Source organism: Xiphophorus maculatus, chromosome 17 (genome assembly GCF_002775205.1).
Source record: "Xiphophorus maculatus strain JP 163 A chromosome 17, X_maculatus-5.0-male, whole genome shotgun sequence".
NCBI lineage: Eukaryota > Metazoa > Chordata > Actinopteri > Cyprinodontiformes > Poeciliidae > Xiphophorus > Xiphophorus maculatus.
The window spans coordinates 8,716,952-8,739,522 of record NC_036459.1 but is presented as its reverse complement, the minus strand read 5'-3'; the positions used below and the strand labels follow the sequence as shown (position 1 = coordinate 8,739,522).

General features: G+C 37.5%; 1 protein-coding gene across 10 annotated transcripts in view; it reads right to left on the bottom strand.

The window, feature by feature from the left end:
• ppfia2 (PTPRF interacting protein alpha 2) overlaps positions 1 to 22,571 on the bottom strand; it is a 123,772-nt gene that overhangs the window by 16,235 nt on the left and 84,966 nt on the right. For all 10 annotated transcript variants that reach the window (XM_023350345.1, XM_023350349.1, XM_023350350.1 and 7 more), the window contains 14 exons: positions 20,702 to 20,803; positions 17,335 to 17,499; positions 16,636 to 16,710; positions 11,883 to 11,993; positions 10,065 to 10,286; positions 8,596 to 8,742; positions 6,302 to 6,436; positions 5,621 to 5,704; positions 3,768 to 3,899; positions 3,619 to 3,681; positions 3,309 to 3,400; positions 2,518 to 2,650; positions 1,474 to 1,691; positions 395 to 635 (listed from right to left, as the gene is read on the bottom strand). In XM_023350345.1, the coding sequence (XP_023206113.1) occupies positions 395 to 635; positions 1,474 to 1,691; positions 2,518 to 2,650; positions 3,309 to 3,400; positions 3,619 to 3,681; positions 3,768 to 3,899; positions 5,621 to 5,704; positions 6,302 to 6,436; positions 8,596 to 8,742; positions 10,065 to 10,286; positions 11,883 to 11,993; positions 16,636 to 16,710; positions 17,335 to 17,499; positions 20,702 to 20,803 (1,920 nt within the window). The remainder of the gene's footprint in view (positions 1 to 394; positions 636 to 1,473; positions 1,692 to 2,517; positions 2,651 to 3,308; positions 3,401 to 3,618; positions 3,682 to 3,767; positions 3,900 to 5,620; positions 5,705 to 6,301; positions 6,437 to 8,595; positions 8,743 to 10,064; positions 10,287 to 11,882; positions 11,994 to 16,635; positions 16,711 to 17,334; positions 17,500 to 20,701; positions 20,804 to 22,571) is intronic.

Below are 22,571 nucleotides of genomic sequence, written 5' to 3'. Positions count from 1 at the left end.
TACATACTATTATCACTGCATGAACTATCTGCAGCATCTAATTAAACTTCAGTCTTGGGAGAAGAAAAATGTTTTGCGTTCAAGCTGCTACTTAGCCTCACAAAAGTTTTTTAAAAGTCCTCCAAACTTCTTCATACAGTTTTCTTAAAGTTATTGAAGGTCAGAGCAACTAAATTTACTCACATCTTGTGTAATTTCATGAGGAGTATCTATAAAGACAGGAAACTTCAGCTAAAATCACATTTTTGTCAATATACTTGGCTATGAGTAAATTGGGTCATTTTTGTTGCTGAATCACTTTCAAACCACCAAGATTAGACATCAAACATAAAAAGTTTTGTATCTAGGCATACGTGTGATAGGAAGGGGTTGGGTGCGACAGTTTGCATCTTACCAGAGTCATCACTCCCATGCGCTCCATGTCCCGTGCTGGGCTTCTGGGGTCTAGTTTAGGGGTGGAGTGGCCACTGGGTGGGGAAGATGAGGCCAGGGAGGAGGCAGTGGCTGAGGCAGTGATGGAGGTTCCATGGTGGTGCATACGAGCCAGGTTAAGACCTTCCAGGCTGACGCTGGCCACGCGGTTCTCAATCTCCTCCGCTCGCAGCTCTGTTGACTCCTTCTCTTCCTGGATCAGCCTGAACGAAGAATGATTTGGAGGGCATTTATTGTGTTGTAAATGTTTTGTAGCAGAGAACTTAAAGCAGTCACATGAGGATTTTAGTTGGTCATAACAGTCCCTGTTGTGGTAAATTGTGCACATTTAGAGGGCTCAATGCCAAGAGAGCGATTGTTCCAGAATTTACTGTTATGTTCTGGTCTTCAGGGTGTGCTTCGAAAAATCTGCACAAAAGCCCCGGAATACCTTCAGACTGAAGGCGAACTAATTAAGGGCTAAACGTAAGATAATCCATTTTAAGTATATCCAGGATCTAATTCTGTAATTAGCTAAGAGGAAAACTCAGAGGATTCATGATCCTAACATTGAGTCAGACTAAAATCAAGTGGCTGCAGAAGGAATGTTGATCTGCTTCTGTTGGGGTGAATGCAAATCAGCAACAAGCTTATTTGACACTCCTTGAAATAAAGTGAAGTTGTGCTGCAGGCGATGAATACTGATCAGCACATTTTTTACTACAGAACTAGGAACTAAGAGGCAGATCACTTCCCAAAAAATATTGTTAGGAAGACATGAAATTTCTGGTATTGTTTTTAGGGATAGAACAAAAGATGATTAGTTACATACAAATATAAAATGTATGATGCACTTAAAAAAAAGAAAAGAGTTTTTGTTATCAAGTGCATACTGAAGCAGAGTTGAATACTGAGGCAAAGAAAGCTAAAATTCTGATCTGTTCTTTGAATGGCGAAGCAGTGAAGCAAATAAAGGAAGTTAGAAACGTACTCTGAAAATAATGGAGCAGAATTTGAAAAGAATTCTTGAGCTAAGCTTGGATATTGGTGTGTGTGAGGTACCGAATCTCCTTGTTGATGGCATCCAGCTGCTCTTGGAGCATCATGGCCAGAGTTTGTGCATCGGAGTGGCCGCTGGGGGAGAGAAGGTCCATGGAGCTAAACAACGTCTCCCTGTCGTCGTCGTCGATGTCCGACATCTCGGTGTCGCTCTCAAAGTGGTGGCCTCCCAGAACTCCAAGCTGCTGAGACCGCCATTCGTGCTCGCCAAGCGATTTTGCCTGGACATGGACACAAAATAATTTCCAACAACAAAAAATGCATATTCTTGGGAAAAGATTAAGTGAGTTAAGCTTAAAATGATTCACACCACTGGCAGCTTCGGGTTTATTTCCTTCAAAGAAAAGGCTTTTGATATTAAATGAGAGAGGCATCTTTATGACCGCTGTAGATAAAAGACAATTGGTGACAGGTTTAAACTTCCACTAAAAACTCAAAAGTTGTCAGTTTGCAAGAAAAATTAATAAAGGCATAAAATTATACTATTAACGTTAAAATATTCTCATACACTAAGGTCAGAAATTTGTAAGAAAAACAATGTCAAATTTTATCAGAAAAATCTCTTTACTAAGAAATTTCTGATTTCATAATGCCAGAGAATCTTAGTTTTTCAGTTATTTCTTTCTAATTTATGACAGAATGTCAAGTTTTTTCTTGGGATTATGTAAAATTTAAAAGTTAAGGAGCTTTTACTCTTCCATGGAAACATATTTTTTTCTTTCACCTACAAAGACCCTACTGTTCTGTCGTATTGCTCAGATGAACAAGTATAAATAAAAAAAATGCTTTGCTTGCATTTTAATAGATGACATGTCAAATTACTTGGCCCCATTTAAATAATCACTAAAAAATGGTATCACAGCTAAACTTGAAAACGTTCCTGTAATTGGCTCATCTTGCCAACCCAATTTATGTAGAAGGCTGTTACTTTTATTTGACTCGTTACATGAACCGCTTCCTTCAGAGTGCTGTATATTTTACTTTGATGGGAGTTTTTTTTAACCTAAAGCAAACAGTTGCAGGTGAACTGCAGTGAATGCGCCTCACCTTTGTTTCCCGCAAACCTACTCGCCCCCTTCTCGGCCGGCGGATGACTTTGGCTGAGCGGTAATGGTCCGACTGGGTTTCCGCCAGAGATCCCAACGAGAAACGAAGCTCAGCTGATGTGTCAAGATGAGGCCTAAAATGCACATTTAAGTCAAGCATCAACTTCGCAGCATTCTTACCCTAAAACAAAGACAGCTTGAGTTTAAAGTGAGGTGGGAAATGAAGGATGAGAAACGGAAAATGTTCAGTTAAGCAGGCAGCAAACCAATCACAACTTCCCTCAAGCAGAATGAATGTTCATGGTCTGTGCCTTTAAATTGTCTATGGCTTAGATTAGCATTGCTGATGTAAACACACCAGTGTTCTAATATTTAAAGTTTATGGTGCATAAAATAAATATCTGTAGGAATACCAGAAAATCAGTGAAAGCAGCAATGCCAACTGTGGTGTAAGAGTGAATCAGATGCTTCCTATAAACACAAATAATATATAATTTAATATCTTCACACTTTAACTGCATCTTTAACCTATTATTGCATGTTACAATAAACACATCCTATACAAACTGTGACAAAATGCTCCTTCTGCATGTTTACTTACAATAGTCAACGGCAGCGACATATTTATAACTATTTTTTAATGTGCCTAAACCAAAGACATCATAATTTGGGCTTTCAGCCACAACATGCAACACTTTGGATCACATGTTTATGTTTCACTGTAAGAGAAATGACAGAGCAGCATGTGTATGTAGCAGGCCCAACACAAAGGGATTCACACTAGCAACCTACCGAGACAGCGTGGGTTCTGTGAGGGAGCCTGTCCTCAGTCTGTATTGGTCGAGCTCCGATCTCAGCTTCTCAATCTCCTCTGCCAGCTGAGACTGGACAAAACAAATTATCATCATTATCAATGAGCTAGAATGTTTTTTATGTGCCTTAGGAACTATAGAAAACTACGTTAAATTAGTCAAACATCTGAACATAAAAAAAGTCTATGATGCAAAAGTCTTACAAGACAACTTTCTATTTCACTGTTATTGTTGCTAAGCTTATTTTTTCTGATTAAAATCAAGACAACTACTTTAAACGTGCAACATACTTTTTCATGTATAGACTCTTCATACTGTTTTCTGTATCCATCCGAGTCCTGAATTAACATGTTCTGCAAAGATGAGAACAAACAGCAACAATCAGTCACTGAGAACCGATATGAACGAGTCGACACTGCGCTGTCATCCATCTGCAGACCTTCTCTTCCAGAGCTGCCATTCTCTCCTTCAGGTGAAGCTGCAGGCGCTCGTTCGATTCAGTGAGGAGTCGATCCACTGTGTCCGAAAGTCGCTTGTTGTGCTCTTCGTTCATCTTTTCTCTTTGTCGTGCCTAGAGGGTAAAATACAGCAATGACCAAACTGAGCTGAGTCACTTGTACATTTCATAATATAGTGCTAAAAAAGTCACTGTGATTGTTTTAGTAAGTTTCATAAAAAAAAACTTAAAAATATCTAAAACCTCTTGCACTTTAGTAACCCTTGTGAAAAATCCGACTAGTCACATTGTTCTGACCTCTTCTAACTTATATTACATATTTTTTAAATAATATTAGTAGCTGAATATCATGTGGAAAACAAAAAAACCCAAAAGGTTGCAGTTTGCTGGCAAGTTTCACTTAGTAGGAGACAAATGAAGAGTCAATGAATTAATCATTTAAATGAACTGGGTTATTTTTTAAACCCAGTTTAAAAAAAAATGACTTTATACTTTTGTGTCAGCAGGAATAGATGTATTTATTCTTTTGCCTGTAAATTTTGATGTGAAGATTGTATTTTTAATACTTTTTCTAGAAATCATTTTACATTCAAGGTCCATGGAAATGCTTGTTTTGTGCTCTTTTTTAAAACAAAAAAAAATTATATCCCAGAATGTCATATGCAGATCTCTGTGTTTAATTTTCACTCCATGTCAATTGTATCTGAGCAGTAGGTGTCATGGAGACATTTAATTATCAAAGCCACATTTAAAAAGGTCAAATCATTAAAATACCCATATTGTGATTTTTAAAACTAAAAGAAAGGACAGCAACAATGACATTAGCCTTTAAAGTTTGATTAAAGCTAAATAAACTAATTCAACTTGTGTGATGTTCTAACCAAACTACTTGTTTGCCTTATATTCTGGTTAGACCAACAAACCTTATTATATCCAGATGTGGATAAATTTATAGGCATTCCATGAAGATTAATGGTCTAGAGAAAATCTACTAAACAACAAAATAACATTCGGTCCAATTTATGGAACTCCTCTCATTTTCTTGAAAATTTGACTTTTTTTTGTAGCAATCCCTAATTTTATATTCTCAAGGTTAAAAAAAAGAAGTGAAGTTTGTTTCACCACAAGGTTCAACAACAACCCACAATGAAACTGGAGATCAGTAAATGTAGTAAAACAGTTCACTGTTGGAAAGTTGTTTCTTATTTTTATTTATTTAATTTGTTTTTGGAGAGTTGTATCTTGGCTTTGCAAAGTCACCATAGCAACCATTAGACATTGTCTACATATCAACAAGTGTCCTTTTCTATCCTACTGTCACAATAATATAATATAAATCCGGCTGACTTTCAGAAAACTAAAAAAATTGTTCTAAAAATCATTACTTCTTCTTAAGATGGTTTGTTTCTCTTACTAGATAAATGTTTATCTGACTGAGGGAATTGTTCTTCCACAATAAAATATTTTAAAGATTTCTTTTACAAATATGTACTATGGGTGAGAAAAAAGTGGATAGCACTCTATATATGTTCAGTTTTCACATATTCAAATGGTGTTAAAAGGAGCAAAAAGATCCATTTTAAACTGTCTGGCATTTCTGTATGATGCAGCAAATTGTGACAGTGTAACAGGAATGCTGTGAAGATTTGAATCCTAAAATAAATTTGACATGGCTGGATGATTTGTGAGCACTACTCTTTCAGCAGAGTGTGTGAACCACACATTTGGTCAGGCTTCAGCAGTGATAAATCCAAAAAATGTGTCATCGGTTGTTGTCACATCAAACTGGCTGCCTGGTTAATGTTGCCTGGCACGACTCCTCCGCACTGACTCACCCTGAGCAGCTCCTGGTTTTTCTCCTCCAACTGGCACTCCAAGTGCCTCATTCGCTCCTCAATGCTCCCGTGACGCTCCTCCGCCTACAGATGGATTAAAACATAGAGGGGACAGAAAGAAGGGCCACAATAATGTGCCTGTTTGAGAGCAGAAAGGGCAGCAGAAAAAAAAGGCAGAGACGGCTACAAAAGCAAAGCCCTGAACCAGAAAGTGAGAAACAGATATAGTTTAAAAAGCATAACTAGGGAGAGCAATCTGAAAGGAAGAGTGAAAAGGGACAAGATCACAACCACAATGAAAAGGACTGCATAAAAGAGGAAGAAAGCCTCTCCAGCACAGCAAAGTAAGAGCTCCAGCTAGGCGTGCCATGCAGTTGTCCCACTGGTGGCCGAACAGCCAAAGCAGAATCCCAGTAACCGACTGCTACTAAACAATGTTCACTACAGGAGCTGGAATTCCCCGTGGGTCTACCTTCCTAAGAATGGAGTTCATGTCTTCAAGCTTAGCTTCCATAATAAAGTGATAATCATCAGGGGAGGAGGAGGAGCTGGAGACAGACTATCCGGCCGAGGAAGAGGAGAAGGAATACGTTGAAATGTCATGGCGTGACACACGGGAGCACAGGAGCATCTAGAGGTCAGGGTGTATGTGGGAATGTGCGTACAAGTTTGCATTCCTACCTTGGTGAGGGCGGCTATCCTCTGGGCAAGTTCTGCCTCCACCTCTGGCAGCGTCTCCGCCTTCCTCATGGTTTGCTGCAGCTTCTGCTCCGCAAGCTCCAGCCTCTCCTGCAGCTGCCGATTCTTCTCCTCCATCTGTACACAAACAGCAACACCAGGATTCACATAAGCACCGTCGTTTGATTCAGTCGGTGTTTATTAGCAGCACATGCCAAGTCCTGGTTGATCCGTTGGGTCTGCACAGCCTTGACGAGGAATTTATTGTTCTTTGAAAATGTTCACATTTTGTCACATTACAACCACAAACGATAAATGTCCTTTAACAGTTTTTAAAAATTACAATTACAGCTCAAAAGCTTTTGGCCATATAGAAGAGCATCTATGCATTAATATCCAAGGTTTGCCACTAATTTTCACGTTTCTGTAGGTCAGGACTTTGACTAGACCATTCTAACACATGAGTAGGATTTGATCTATTGTAAGAAATTTCACAATTTTAACCCCCGACTTGTCTGATGTGATACTTTGTAAACAACAAATAAACAAACGTGTATCTGTCTTCTTTCACTTAACAGCTACTTTATTTTAGTTGATCACATAAATTGTAAAGCACATAGATGCACGTTTGTGATTGTAATGTGACAAAGATTAAGGGGTATGAATACTTCTGCACTGTGCGTCTAGAAAGAATAATGTGAAACTCCAGACCTCAGTTCAAACATAATAACATTTTAAGAGACCAAAAATTTGTTATTTGAAAAGTTGGTTTTCAATTGACATTGAAGCCATTTTGTTTCCATTCACTGTCTACTGTCCTGTCTATTTATTTCCATTAAGACCATTTGTATTTTCCTAATGTTCTGGCCAACAAAAGGTGAAACAAACAAACACAAAAACTTTAATCTCCCTTTTCTTTTCACTTTATCACCAGCACTGCATTGCTGCTAAACAAAACAACAACAAAAAATCATCCTTTGTTGGAAAAAAGGTTACTGAAGTTCTGAAAAGAGCAGCAACTCTGCATGTGCCAATTACAGTTTATAACTAGCAGATACTTACCATGACTAAGCCTTTTTATAAGATGTTTTTCATAAATACACAAATGAAGCTCAGTGTTAATGAGTGACATATCTCCCTGATGTGTGTCAAGACTTTTGTCCTTGCTCTTTATGGAGCGCTGAGCAGCATGACTTTGACTCGGATGGCAGCCTTTGCTTTCAGTGACAGATGCTTTGATCCCATAAGCATCAAGCCTGGCAGCTCAATATGCAATCATTTGACTGGAGTGAGCCAAGAATGTGTTGTTTTCTGATATTTTCAGTTTGGAGTCCCATCAGTTTTGAGGTCACACTGGGGAATCATGGCAGTCTGCTTTTGGTTTGTAACTTGCCCCCCAACATGAGCTTCTGCGAGTATTTTTGGCCATTTTGCTTGCCATATCCTCTCATAGCTTCATCTTTCTGGACCCATGGCCAAGTCTGCATTCCCTCAAAACCTTATCTTCAAACATCACTGGGTATCCTGAGCTTCATCTGCTGCCAACAGGACAAATGGACTCACTGCACAGCCTGTGATGGAGTGTTGGAGCAGGAGCTCAAAATACTGAAGCTATATGTTACCTAAGTTCTGATGTCTATAATGCTGCTAAAACCCAAAACTAAAACCTAAACTATTAAAGTTTTCAGATGCTTTGTCATGATTAAATTTGATATAGATATTCTCAGTAATTATATAACTAAATGTGATTAAAATGGAGTGAAGTAAAACTAATTTGAGCTTCTGCATAGAGTTTGCACATTACTACCTAAAGGCAGAATAATGAGCAGTCAAGCATACAGGAAACACTGGAAAAAGTGAGTCAGCTGATCCAGTACTGTGCATTCACAAGTATAAAAAAAGCTATTTTTTGATGAGACCTCTGAAAATGTTTAACTATTGCAAACCAGCATTTCCAGCAAAAAACAGGAAATGTTATTCCTTTTTCCCATCTATGTTTCATTAGGTTGAAGAAACACAAAAGGGAATCCAAACCCAAGTACTTTAACACTTAGATGATTTGTGACTTAGAAAACGTCTGTAGTGATCAGACCTGTTATCAGACACGTGCACTGCTCCAGATTGCTCTGTAATGATCTTACACAATGTCAAGAAACTTTTTAATGGTCCAACCTCAGGGGAAAATCTAAGACACACAAAACCAGGAGTACCTCATAGTAAACTGGCTTCAGAGTCTACAGAGATCTTTGAGTTATTAACCTTCAAGCCTTTTTAGATCCTCAGCAGTTTTTACCTACCTGTCTAAGGAATGCTTCTTTATTGGCCAACTCATTCTCCAGCTTGTCGTTGATGTCGTGCACAGACGTGGCTTCTCGCTGTGCGCTCAGGTAGCGCTTCTCCAGCGTGACGATGCGTTCCTCCATGTCCTCCTTCTGGCACATGACCTTGTGCACAATTATCAGTTAGAACAGTCAAGATTCTGGTGTTTATTTTTTACTTCTGTGTTAGATCAGAACTTTAGTTGTTGCTTATGTTTACTGCATGTATAAATGCATGGAAATACACAACAAAATATACTTTCATAGAGTAAAATAATGATAAAAAAAAGAACACTTGTGCAGAATTCTCTAAAGCTGCACAAAATGAGTTGAGAAACTACAGGTTCAATCTCAAAAAGCAAAAACTGACTTCTGCATGAGCACAGCACAAAGCCAGTCAGACTCCAAAGAGAAGGAATATTTTTAAAGACAGAGACACAGATTTGAACTTAACAGCAACAGAGTTCTGCTTCACAGTGACGGCACTACCACAAAGACTATGAGAGTTAATTTCCTGCACAAAGAACTGCAGGAGACAAAAAAGCTTACATTGTTTTCCCAACTAAGCAATAAGAAATAGTCATCCTGCAAGGGCGGATAGATATCGCAGCTCTCAGAAACGACAGATAACGGTGATAACAAGCCATCTTTCTAATAAGGCTGCAATAAATGCCTCAGCCTGCATTGTTAGCAATCAATAGTAATTTCAGCTGTGGTTCAAAGGGGTATCAACCTATATACATAGGCACAGTGGACAAGTACACAGCTGTGCTATTGTGCTGTCAGCTATTGGAGAATTATTTTCTTCATATTCTCTGCTGTATCTTGCAGTGTGCTAAATATTTGCAAGACAGCAATTAACATATTAGAAATGTAGAAATTTTTACAGCATTTTTAAGAAGATACGCAGATATTTGTTATAGATTGAGATTAAAACCAGATGAATACATAAACTTTCTCATTGTCAAACATCCATAAAAAATGGCCAAACTTACTTATATTTGCTAAATACCATGAGAGAAAATTATTGTAAAGCATTTTAGCATAGATGTGAACATTCAAAGTGGCTTTAAACCATTTTGAAAATACTTTATGACAAACTTGTGGCTTATAAAGCAACATTTGCAACATTTAAGCACCTTAAAATGCTACATCAGATCAGTCCATGAGGAATGGGCCAAAATTTCAGCAAACTATGTATTCTAGCGTTTAGAAAAATACATTTTCTAACTGGGCTAACAGAGAGAAAGTTTAGTTTGATTTGATTTTAAATAGTGAGAAAAATGTCCATTTATTCAGGGCATGGACACATTTGATTTGATATGCCAGCTTTTTCACACCACTGCAAGGGTTCTTTCATGTCTTTTTTCTCCCCAACTTAGAAATATGCATGGTTCCCTCTTTTCAATGTGTGCATACAGTGCGTATGAATGTGCATGTGCTTTTACTTCTTTGATGTCTCTCTGGTACTTGTTGTTCATCTCCTCTGACTTGATGAGGTCTTTGCGGGCAGTTTCCAGTTCCTGCTCCACCTCGGACACCCTGGAGGACAGAGAGGACATGCGCTCCTTCATCTGGGCCAGCTCGTAATTCTGCTTCTCCAGCAGATCCTGCAGCTCCACCACCTGGCTTGCCTCGCGGGCCGACTCCAGAGAGCCGTTCGACAGACGCTAGAGGGAGATACAACAGGTATAAGGTCAACATAAGAAAGAAACACCTCCCATATAACTGACACTTTTCAACCTATGCTGTGAAGCTGAAGAAACTGTTTTTCTTTAAGAATGAGTAGAGATAATTAAGCATCTTGAGGACAAATAAGAAAAGGTTCACACTTTATTTGAGAATTTTTATGCTTTAACCTAACCATGAACTTTTGGAGAATTTCTGATTTATTTAAATTGAAAGCTGTTTAAAAGTTGACTCATTAGCATAGCACCAGAAACAGAAAACAGAAATGGAAGATGACTGATTTATCTCCAAAATGAACCACTGTCTCTTTTTTATTTAGCAAATGTTTAGGTGTTTTAGTGCATAGCCGCAGCATGCAGTCTTTACAAAGTTTAGTTAGTTTACAAAGTAAAGTCAAATTTTAGAGATTACGTCTTCAGATAAAGGTGATTTTGGTTCAATACTAGCAGAATGTATATAAAATTTCCCATCCATCGGCTGAAACTTCTATACGTGTCTATCTCTCACAAAAGTTTATTTTTACCTCATAGCAATAAAGATTTGGTAGATAAAATAAGATAAACACTTAAGGAATTATGAGTGAGAACAGAAAAGTATTAATGATTTCTAAAAATAAAAGAAAGCGTGACCTTTCCTGCCCTTGACCTCTTCCTACCTGCCGCATTAAGGCCACAGCCATGTATATTTTACATCACAGGACAGGCTGTCACTCTCAGCTAATGGTGTTTGCAGCAGCGTCTCTGTCAGTCCTTGTGACTGCAGTGACGCTGAATGATTAAACCTCTCCACCACCGCAAGGTTAAAACTTTGCCTTCGTCGTATCATATGAGAAACACGCAGCTAAACATTAACATGCAGAAAACAGCCTCTGTTTATATTCCTTTATTTTATCTCCACAGAACAGAGCAGATGATAACCGTCTTCTCATTACCTCTCGTCTCAGCATGCGCACTCTTCATCTCTACTCTCCACAGCCGCCTATTCTCCTCCCCCAAGCTGCAGCCTGCAGAGGACCAGCCAAGTAACAGCCTTCCCATTGAACTAACCAACTATCCAGCTGCCTGTCTGCATGTAAATATTTTTAGCATCAGATATGAGGTTTGAAGTTCTGATGCCAATATAAAGCAAAAACAGTGTGGTTTAGTGAAACAAGACGCAGTTCCATGAGTTTTGAAGTTATTATTCCAAATTGACAGTACATTCAGTAAAGGAGGGAAGGATGATCATGACTTCCAAGTGGATTTCATTGACCAAGATGTCAAATGAATTATGCCAAAGTCAAGTTACAGCTCGAAAACTGCCTAAATTTAGTTCATAGTCGTCTTAATGAATGCAGCAGAATTTGGACGAGTGTCAATAGTTTTCATCGACTGCTTGGTGCACAAAGACGTTCCTGTCAGCTCCCTGAAAGAAGATAACCAGCCTTTCTTAAAAGAAAGACAAATTTGTCTCTTAAGGAAATATATTTGCATGACATTGTTGGATTTTGAAATTTTCTTTATTCCCTTTAAATAAATGTCTCACAGTACTGTTTATTTTTATTTAGAGTCAGAAACCTGAGATCCGGCGACGCTCACCTTGCCGTGGAGCTTTTGTTGCGCTTCACTGCCCTCCAGAAGGTCATCGCCTCCTTCACCGGACGCAACTTTCCTCTGAAGGTGAGCATTTTGCTCTCGTAAGGCCACAATCTGCACGATCATAAACACAGGTATAAATTGAAAATATTCATTACTCACAGAGCCAATGGTGCACAATGTTTAAAATGACAGATATAATAATGTGACTTTACACAATCAGCTAGTAGAACATGTACATTACAGCAGGTCACTGCAGAGGAATTTACAGAACAATGAAGTTGGAAGTCTCATAAAATCACAGTAACTCTGATCTTCAGCAGCTAAAATCAACACATCACCATGGATATGACCAGCAATAATGTTTACATTCAGTTCCTTAGTGACACAATTTTTATCTCTTAAGCGACTCCTGCACATATCTTCTGTATATACAAAGTGCTTCTTTATTTTTCAAACAAAATCCTTTAAAATTACCTCAAACTGAATGCATCTCCTTGGATCTCTAAAACCAGAGCTGAAGTAAATACCCGAGTCCAGAGTCCTCTGCATTAGTATTTACTTTAGTTCAGCTTTTTAAAAGAGTTTTTCCTTGTGATTTCATTTAATTCTCCTAATAACAACAATGTAAGGCTACATTTTGGACGACAGTCTTCTCAAGGTAAACAGAAAAACTTCCTTTGAGGGAGGAGGAGTTGAGTTAGTGCTGAAGTTGAACACAGCTGGATTTCCTGGTTCATTACTACCTGTGTCTGTACTAAAGTCTAAAAGTCTGAGGAGTTTCTGCTGCATTGTATCTTTTAAAATCTTACCATTTAACAGCAAGGAATCTTTCTATGGTTTACACAGGAGAGGAATTTCTTCAATTTCTTTTATTGAATTTTATAAATGAGGAGGAAAACTTCAGCAGTGAGAAGTCAGAGACTGATAGTAGGAAAACTTTAAGAAGAGAATGATTGAAGAAACTAAGAAAAATAGTGAAAAAGATAGGAGAAACAAAAAACGGGTGAAAGAAAGGAAGGATAAAATATTGAAGGATATGAAGGATATATTTGAAGGAATGAAAGAAAGGAAGATGATTAGAGAAGAGAAGAAATGATGGAAGGATCAAAGTAATTTGCCGTGTTGCATAAGTTGTCCGTTTCTCTGATCATTTCCTGCTTGTGCTTCTTGCTCTGCTTTAACCCCCAGCATCCTCCTTACAGTAAAGGTCACAAAAGCACTTCAGCTACAAAAGGCTCAGATTATTTAACTATAATCCCTCTGCAAGCAAATAAGCAGCTCCAACAACAATCCATGAGATGTGCTGGGAGAATGTTAATGCTCCATCAGGCTGGATCTGTGCTCTCAGTTCTCAGAAGCTTTCATCGGGCTTTAACCTTAACTCTGTTTTCTCTGGCTTTTCTTTGAGGATTTCCCAGCAACACTAATGTTTTGTTTTAAACACGTCATCTTGCGTAAAAGCACAATGAACGCTACAGTGTAATATTAGAGAAACAAGGTCATGTTTTGTGTTATATATTTTTCCTTTAAAGGATAATCAAGGGCATAAATGACAACAGAATTGTTTACATGATCCAGCTAAAAGACACCGACTTCTGCCACTGACTCAGGAGCATAAATAAGTCTGTGGAACGACCTCTTTGCTTTCGTACAATGAGGGTTAAAACACTACAGAGCATTTCTGTTCATTAATTTTAATGAGGTCAGAACCGCGTCTCTGGATGTGTCCTCGACTATCCCGAGATCGTCTGCAATTTCTCCACCTCAGAGATCAAACACCAACACCACCCCTGACATGAAAGCCCAACAAATAATGAATGGAGAGACGCACATACTCCATCTCCAGCTCTAAAATAACAGAAACGACAAGTTAAAATGAACATGCTGCCTTTTAGTTCTTTTTGATGTTGTTGATCCATCTCCATTAAGAGGAAAGGGAGAAAATAGTAAGAACAAAAGAAAGGGACAATATGACGTTCTTGTCTGTTTTTACAACAATTTTATGTTATGAGAAATGTCCGAAGTAGCGTGATGAAGGAGAAATCGAATTATTAGAAGGAGTGAAGGGTGATTTTGATTTTCTGCAAAGCAATTTACTGAATTGAAGAAGATTGAATCCATCTAGTAGCATGGAGGTTTGGTGCAGTCTACTTAAATTACAATCAGTCACAAATGGGAAAAAATAACCCCAATTTCTTTCCTGATACAAAAACATTTTCCTTGAAGTCAAAATAAAGCCATTTCTGCTCTGATTTCCTGTGCTATATTTGGGTTATTTTAAAGGTAGCACAGTGGAAATAAATCTGATTACATATATGGATGGGCACTCATGTTTAAATATTCCAATATCAAACTTGGACTTCACATACGATATGACCGTTTTGATAAATGGCCGCCTTGTTTTCAACAACACCTTTTGAAAATGAAGGCTAAATATTCTGATATTCAACAATTTCCATATTCAGATGGTATTTGTGCTTGCAGTGCTCATCTCTAATGGGACTAACCAAATTATATGACTTCAAACGTGTTGAATCCTCTGCAGGATCTGGTTTCATGTTGAGGTTAAAATACAGATTTTTTTTTCCCCCCAAGCAGTGTTACCTACTGCTTAGATTTATTATTAATCAATGGCTTTTCAATTCTTCATCATATTAAAAAGGAGACCACAAAATGTTCAGGTCTGATGCAGATGACCCAAACAAATAAACTCGTTACTGGAAAAATAATGCATTCATTTTTCCTAAAATGCCAGGTTTTTTAGGGTATTTGTAACCAACTGCTCAGTACATTTTATCTGTAAGAAACTTTAAAGATGAAATTGAAGATTTTTGGAATAAAAAAAAAAGTCAATAAAAGTCCAAAATAAGATATCGATATTAACATAAAATTTAAGGGTCTCTGTCCACTCAGAAAGATCCAAAAAAACAATTAAACAAACAGGCTTTGGGAAAATATTGCGCAATATTTTTCCTTAAAAATGCAAATATATGCTTTGCAGGATACAGACCTGCAAGGTTCCTTGTTTCATCTGTGTACAGCATAAAAGAGAGCTGACTAGCTTTGCAACAAAATTTTAAGTTAATAAAGTTTCAGCTCTCTGTCTGTGAGCAGAAGACAATATCCGCCTTTATTTTGTCAACTAAGATCAATGAGAATCCTAGAAAGAATACTAGCATCTTTTGTGTGACATTAAGTTTCACTTTAACAAACAAAAACAATTTTAAACATGTAGTGTAACTTTTCAACTGTTAAACTCACTACTTTAATTGTATCTTAAAATAGATTCCAACAAATCCAGTATAACATTTGATTTGATAGCAGCAAATTAGAATCCCTTGCAGTAATCAGTGTGTGGCCACTTAAGCACCTGTGACTGCACAAGGTCAAAGGGTGCTGATTTCATCAGGCACGGCAGTGTTGTGAAAATGCCCGCAGGGAAATGGGACTCATACAAGACTTCCATCCAAAATCAATTACCAGTTTGCTTGCTCACGCTTCCCTGGAGCCCCTGAAGTGAGACATTTCTATTCAGCAACGCCAGTTTAAGCGTCTGTCTGCTGCCTCTAGGCCCGATCACTCATCTGCCCACAGCTGGCGGTTGCTGTTAACCGCATATAAGGGGGAAGCTCGCGGGTGTACTGCAGAGGCTTTCTAACCTTGGCTCAGTGGTGTGAGAATTTCTAATGGTGCTACATTTCCTACCGTCGTGTCTGTCAGTGCCTCAAATGCTCCGTTAAAATCAAGTTTCTTCTAGGAAAAAAGAAAAACAACTTTAAAAACTACACGCTTGTCAAATAACTTTCACTTCTTTATAAAAGAATCGTTGATTTCACACACACTTGAGCTCACACTATCTCCTCGAAAACACTTTTCATTCCAACTAAGATTATGGTCTCCATACTTTTTCAGCATTCACTAAAGACACACCTGCACACTCATTAGCACACATCTCTTTGACCACAGTTGGCATCGACATTCATTGCCGTTTTTCGTTTATATTCTCCTCTTTGTGCCTTCCAACCAAAACTCTGTCAGGATGTGACAACCACAAAAAGTCCAAGTGTTCCTCCTCTTTGTGTCGTGACTGGTGACAGACTGGGAACTGGCAGCCAGTGTGCAGCCTGAGAGGAAGGCTGCTGGTCTGGAACACGAAGCTCGTCAGCAACTTTGATCTAAAAACAGTGAGTAATCTTCTACAGGTTCTGAGTTTCAGTGAAAAAATGTTTATAGCAGGGATATACAGTACATTCCTGTAAAAATTGGCGAGGCACAAAAAATATATTGGCGTTTGTGCTCAAACAAACTTCTAAGGCCTTCACAAAACACAGAGTTATAGTGAAATTAAATGCTTTCTGCAACTGGCTGCACCGGATTTTATTTTAGTGGTATCTGATTGAAGCATATTGCATTTTGCAGCTTTTGAGATGTAAAAACAAATTAAAACTTTTACTGTCCACTTCACAGATACTTGTGTTTGTCTTTCACCTTAAATCCCAGTGATGCATTGACTTGTGGAATATGACAAAATGCATATTTCATTCTCATCATTTCTCATTTCATTCTCATTTCTATTTCTAGCATTTCTTGTACTAAAGAAAATTAACCAGCAGAAAGTCTTAACTGAAGTAAATACACTGGCCTGGGGCTCATTACCCATTCAAACATTCAGCAAATAAATGAAAGTGTATTTAAGTAAGTATGTTTAAATATTAGCAGAGCTATTATTTCATATAAGCTCACAGTATGTTACCTCCTGATTGGTTGCTGTGAGCTCCTCCTCCAAGGCAGAGACTCTCTCCAGTGACACTCGTAGTCTCTCTCTGACCTGAAAATTTTAAAATAGAAAACAATATTTAAGTCAATGTTCATTTAAATTGATTATTTAAATTTCAATCTAGGTAAGCTTCGATTAACATGGCAAGAGATAAATAATTTTTTTCTCTGCTTATGTCTGTACGATAATGCTTAAATGTGGTTTTGAAGTCGCAAAAGGAGCCCTGACTGATTCTAAAAGTACATTTTGTTTCAATATCCCTTCTTGTTCTGATCTTTTCAACTATCTCAGAGGAGTTAACCCTGAATTAAAAACTTTGACATTGGGAATATGCCCAGTGTCACAAGACAATTTTACCACCCAAAACATCAAGCCTTAACAGATGAGAGCATTTAGGGGTCAGGCTGAAAGCTAGCCTCCCTGTGGATCACAAAGGGGGAATAGAGGGTAAAAGCAGCAATCTAACTATGGAAAACAAACAGTGCCAACAAATGCTCAAGTTAAATAGCCTCACAGCAATGTTTAAAACAGTAATCAACATATTAATTCGATTAAAATATATAAGGAACCCATATTGTTTCACAGTATTCTGCATTCATTTACAAATATACAAAAATATAGGTTTTTTTTCCTCCAACAGAAGTGAAAATAATACACGGCTGGTGACAGATGTACCTTCTCGTCGAGTGCTTTATGGTGTTCAAACAGGGACTTAAGTGCTTTGAGGACTTCAACCTCACTGGAGACCCCTGAGGGGGACTGAGCTTGACGCTTGACCACCGTCATTCGGAGTGACCGCTCGTGTCTGGACACCAGGCATTCCAGATGTTCCAGAAGTAACTGGGAAAATCACATGCACAGATTATTTGTTAAAAACAGGGAAAAGCTTCAAACAGCTGGCTGAACAGATGACCAAAAAAATCTTACCAGACACGCTTCCCTAAGCGAGTCTTTGAGCACTAGTTGTGCTGATCACATATACAGACTAAAATATATATTAAAACATAAACCTTAAAAGACACTTTCAAGCTTCACCACGTTCTTTATGAAAGTGTTACATTAATATTGCTCTTTGTTGTATATGCATGTAGTGAATATATCATAAAAACAAAAATGTTTCCCATTGTAAAAGTCAAATAAGGATTAGGAAGCAATTCAAGGGAAATAATGAAATTATTTCATTTTGAGTCATATTTAAAATCACTGGCACCAACATAGAACCTTCAACACATTCTTTATAGTATTTGGGCTTAAAAAGCAGAATTAGTCAAAAATGAAATCAACTGGGTCACACCTTAATAACAACCAAACATCTACTGTATGTCTGTCACCCTGTTAACAGCTCCAATAGGGTAAACAATACAAAATAACTGATTCAAGATTGTCACCTGCAAAAACAGGGATTTTTATGCAAAGGTCAGAATTTTTTTTTTTCGTTTCTGGTGAGACACAAAAGAAAGCAGAAAGTGTAGAAGGTAAAAGAGAGTTTGACTGATTCCATCATCAGGTAAATGCAGGAGTCCCAGTGGTGAACTTTTCATAATTAGTACATCAAGAATATTTTAAATATTTCTAATTTGACATGAGTTTCTACTGTGGCTAAGAGAGGAAACTTTTATTGCAAATGAAAGCAGTTTTGAACTCACACAGGGTTGGACTGTCAACTTGGTTTTCTACTACATCATTAAAATAAATGCTCTGGAAGTAGTATACATTCGATTATAGTTTTAAAAATGCAACCAATTATATTTTACCATTAGAAAAAATTAACCTCCTGAGACCCGGGCTTTTGTTTGATGTGCATTTTTTATGTCTCCTTACTATTTGGGATTAGTATGACCTAATTTTAGTTGAAATTAAATTTTAGCTTTCTATGTGCTCTTGAACTATGTCAAAACCAATGCCCTCATATGAGGACAATGGGTCTGTTTTTGCATATACATTTCTCCTTGTCATTTGGGATCATAAGGACCCAATTGGCCTAAAAATGAAATTTCAGCTTTCTACAATAAGTGGTTATCTCAAAACCCAATGTCCTCAGACGAGGACATTGGGTCTATCTGTGTGACGATAAGACCATTCAATCAATGTTATTATTTACATCTGTGTTTACAAAAATGTAATGTCCTCATATGAGGATGCAGGGTCTCAGGAGGTTAAAGTGGTCATTCTCATGTTTCTGAGAAACATAAGGGTCTCAAAAAGGGCAAATTTAAAACGCTTCTCTATCTGAATTATCTCTCTCAGAGCTGGAGCAGCAGTCATCATGTACTCCGTATTCCTGCAACGTCAACAGAACAAACACAGCTGAATCAGTCATGAAGTGTTTACACTGAGCTTCTTCCAGAATTAGAACACACTCTAATCCTGTTCGGCAGATTTTTTCAACCGTTGCTTTATTATTTATTGGACATGCTTCATGTCTCCAGACCCTCTCGAGTCTAACTGTACGTGCATGTCATTCGATTGGGACACTTATCCTAACAGTCAATAAAGTTTACATGTCTCCACAGACAACACTGCAGCCCCTCAGTCCACTACCTGTCTGCACATGCTTTACAAAACTTAATTATGAAATGTAAAACACCTTCAGTGACAAAACCACGTTTAATTAAAGCTTGCTTTGAAAATTGCTCTTCAGAGAGTCAGAGGCGATAATTAAGTGAGTGTGAAAATGACGTTTTCTGTTTCTTTGCACCTCTTTTCATGATTTCTCAGTGAGATGTGCTAAAATAGTCCTTTAGCAGAATAAAAAAAAAAGTGAAAACTAAATCAGTGCAGAAAAGTAAACCGGTCTTATCTGGCAACAGCAGAGTGTGCTTACAGCTTTTAAGAGGAGAATGTTTTTTAAAAGTGAACATGCACAACTTTGGCTCCCCAAACATTTACAAGTTGGTTCAATTTCCCATGAGAGTATTTGAGTTGGAGGACTCTGCATATTATCACCACTTAATTCTACTGCTGAGTACTCATATGTGGAGGAAGTGGAAAATTCCCAGGCAGAATATCAGTATAGATGCTTGGTTCAGTACTTTTGCAGACTAACTTCCATTTCTGTTCATCAAAATATGCAGTCAGCCTCCTTTTTTTCTGAGGATCATATTCAAAATTCTGGAGCAGGAAGTGAAACATCATAAAATATCAGGAATGTGGGAAAAAATCTTTCCGTGAGTAATTTCGTCTTTCTTCTGGTTACCTGTCACAAATTGTGTCCCTCAAGGCTGTGTATTAGAAATACCACTTTTTGACAATTAATATTAATAATGTAGGTCAAGTTGTTAATGTATTCCTCCATCTCCATGCTAAAGACATTCGTTTGTCATGGAAATACAGGTCTATTGGTTGGATTTGACAATTTTCAAGCACTATGCATCCACATTTTTAACATTACTAAATATCAAAAATAAAATAAGTCTATATTGTTTTATTCCCCTGCTGCTATTTTGTCCACATGAAAGGATCCCAACTTTATTTGTATCTTTTGCAAATACATAGATACTGGGAGTAGTAAGAAGACATTTATTAAACTTTGTGATTGTATTTACTGTGACCTACATCACAAATGTCTCCCATGTCTTTACTGGGGCCAGTACAGGCCATGTTAATGATCCATTATTCTCTTTATCTGCACACTTTGCATTTTCATATTAGAATATTTCAGGGGACTTAGTTTGACAAAGAATAGTCATATCTGTATTTTCTTTCTTGCTTTCATTCTGAGCTTCTGAAAGCAGACCAACCCACCTGGACAAATTTAAACTGCTACAAGAGCTGCTTATTAGCCAAAATGTGCACCAATCAAAAAGAAAAATGCATAAAGAAAAATATTTGCTTCGCCAGAACAAAAAACAAAACCCAACTTCATCGTTAACAACAAAACTAATGGAAGAAAACCAAATTGATGCAGATTCATTGCTTCTGTTTTTAAGACGTGTGTTAAAACATTGTTTCCTCACAAGAAGCTTCGTAGTACAAGCAGCTGGAGAGGAACTGACCGATCCAGCACAATGTAAGTTTGATGTAAGATTCGAGCTTTAGATACCCTGGTGTTGTTCCTCTCAGCTTTGAGTTCAGAGATCTCCTCCTCCTTCTCCAGCAGCTGCTCCCTGCAGGCGTTCAGCTCCTTGGTCAGCGCAGCAAACTCCTGCAGAACCACAGAGAAAAGGACGAGATGGGTCAGGATCAGAAGAAATCCATCAGTAAGCTGGAAATGATCGAATCAGTTATAAAGCAGCTTTTTTGTTTCAAATAGATTGCGTGAAGATTAAAAGATAAAGAAAGAATTTGACTTTGAAAGACGGAAAGTTTTGAATTTCCAGCTAACATGTTTGCAGTCAATCACAATATGCAGGTATAAGGGATGAAGTACTTGTCACAACTTTAGAACAGCTTATATGACTCAATCTCCAAGATAATGAGAGCAAAACTGCCCATCTACTTAACACTGCAGCCTGCTATTACTGCTCAAACTGATGCACACACACTATAAGCCAACAGAAAAATGCAGCAGAAAATTCTGCACTACAACATAAGCAGTGACCGAGATGACTTAGAAGAACCCAAACAAAATGAAACCCCACTGATCGTGTTTGCAGAGGGAACCTCGTCTCTCTTCCTGCTGCTAATCTCTGTCAGAGTTGAGGAGGCAGCAGTTTAGTGAGACACGCTTTTACTAACAACTTCCTCCAGACAGGTTCTATGCTTTTCATTTGAATGCTAGAAGGCATATTTTCTCAAGAGCTTTTCGAGTGTACTTTTGGTTTCCTGCTGGTTCACAGAAAGCTAATCATTAAAGATTTAGATGCATACTTCAACTGAGAATTCCTTAAAAGGAAAACATATAAACTCTGTAATTTAGTGCATAGTGCTTGAAAATCCTGCAAATGTGTTGTCAGTCCACATCTTTGTGGTATTTTATAGTATCTAGGTTATTCTCATTGGTATGCTATTCGTGAGATCAAACTAAATTAGCAGAACTGAGAATATTTTATATCATCACAAAGTAAAGTTGATAGGTTTCTACAAATTAGGTAATAATTCATAACTGTCGGTGCAACATATTTAAAGTTAAGTTTTTACTTTTGATTTGTGGTTAACTTTCCAAAGGGACAAATTGTGGATTTAATTCAAACCAGCAGGAAAATGTTTAAAGAAAAAAGTCACTTGCAACTGGTATTTTTAACTAATTTAATTAAATTAAATTACTCTCTTGTTCTCACATTCTACAAAAAGGCATATGAAATTGATTTACATTATAAACACTTAGCTTAAGATGGAAGTCTGCTTAAAACATAAACCGATGAACCAAAGCCTAAATGCAGAAATACATGTGCTGCAATTATTTGAATAAAAAAACACCAAAAACGAATTAAAACATCTTTCAAAGAAAGAATAAATGGCAAAAGATTGTCAGTTTTATGAACTTTGTTTTTAGCTTTATTTGACATTTCTGTCAAATTAATCTGAAAGATCAATATTAGTTTGAAGCTCCAAAAGAAATATGATCAATAACATAATTAATTGAAAATATTTTGTATCTTTGTATCAGCGTGCAAAAATGCAATTACTTTGTTCCATAAAAAAATAAAACCATGTTTTGTTTACAAGTCTTGCATGTTATGAATCCGTTTCTAATCTGTCCCTCAGGAGTCAAGGACAACAACTCGGTGCTGCGCAGATTCCAGGTAGTGCACTCATATTATGTCTCTTTGCTTTAGACAAATCCTCTATGGAAATGACATGAAAGTTTCTTTTGAACTGTTTTAACTGAAGTGGATCTGACCAGAAGTAAGGCTTCTAGGTCAATGAGTAACCTTATATGACAGGAACCAGAACTTAACTTGTACAGCAGGAGGAGGATTCTCTGCGCCGTAAAATGATTAAATGTTGTAAAAAACCACAGAAGAAAGAAA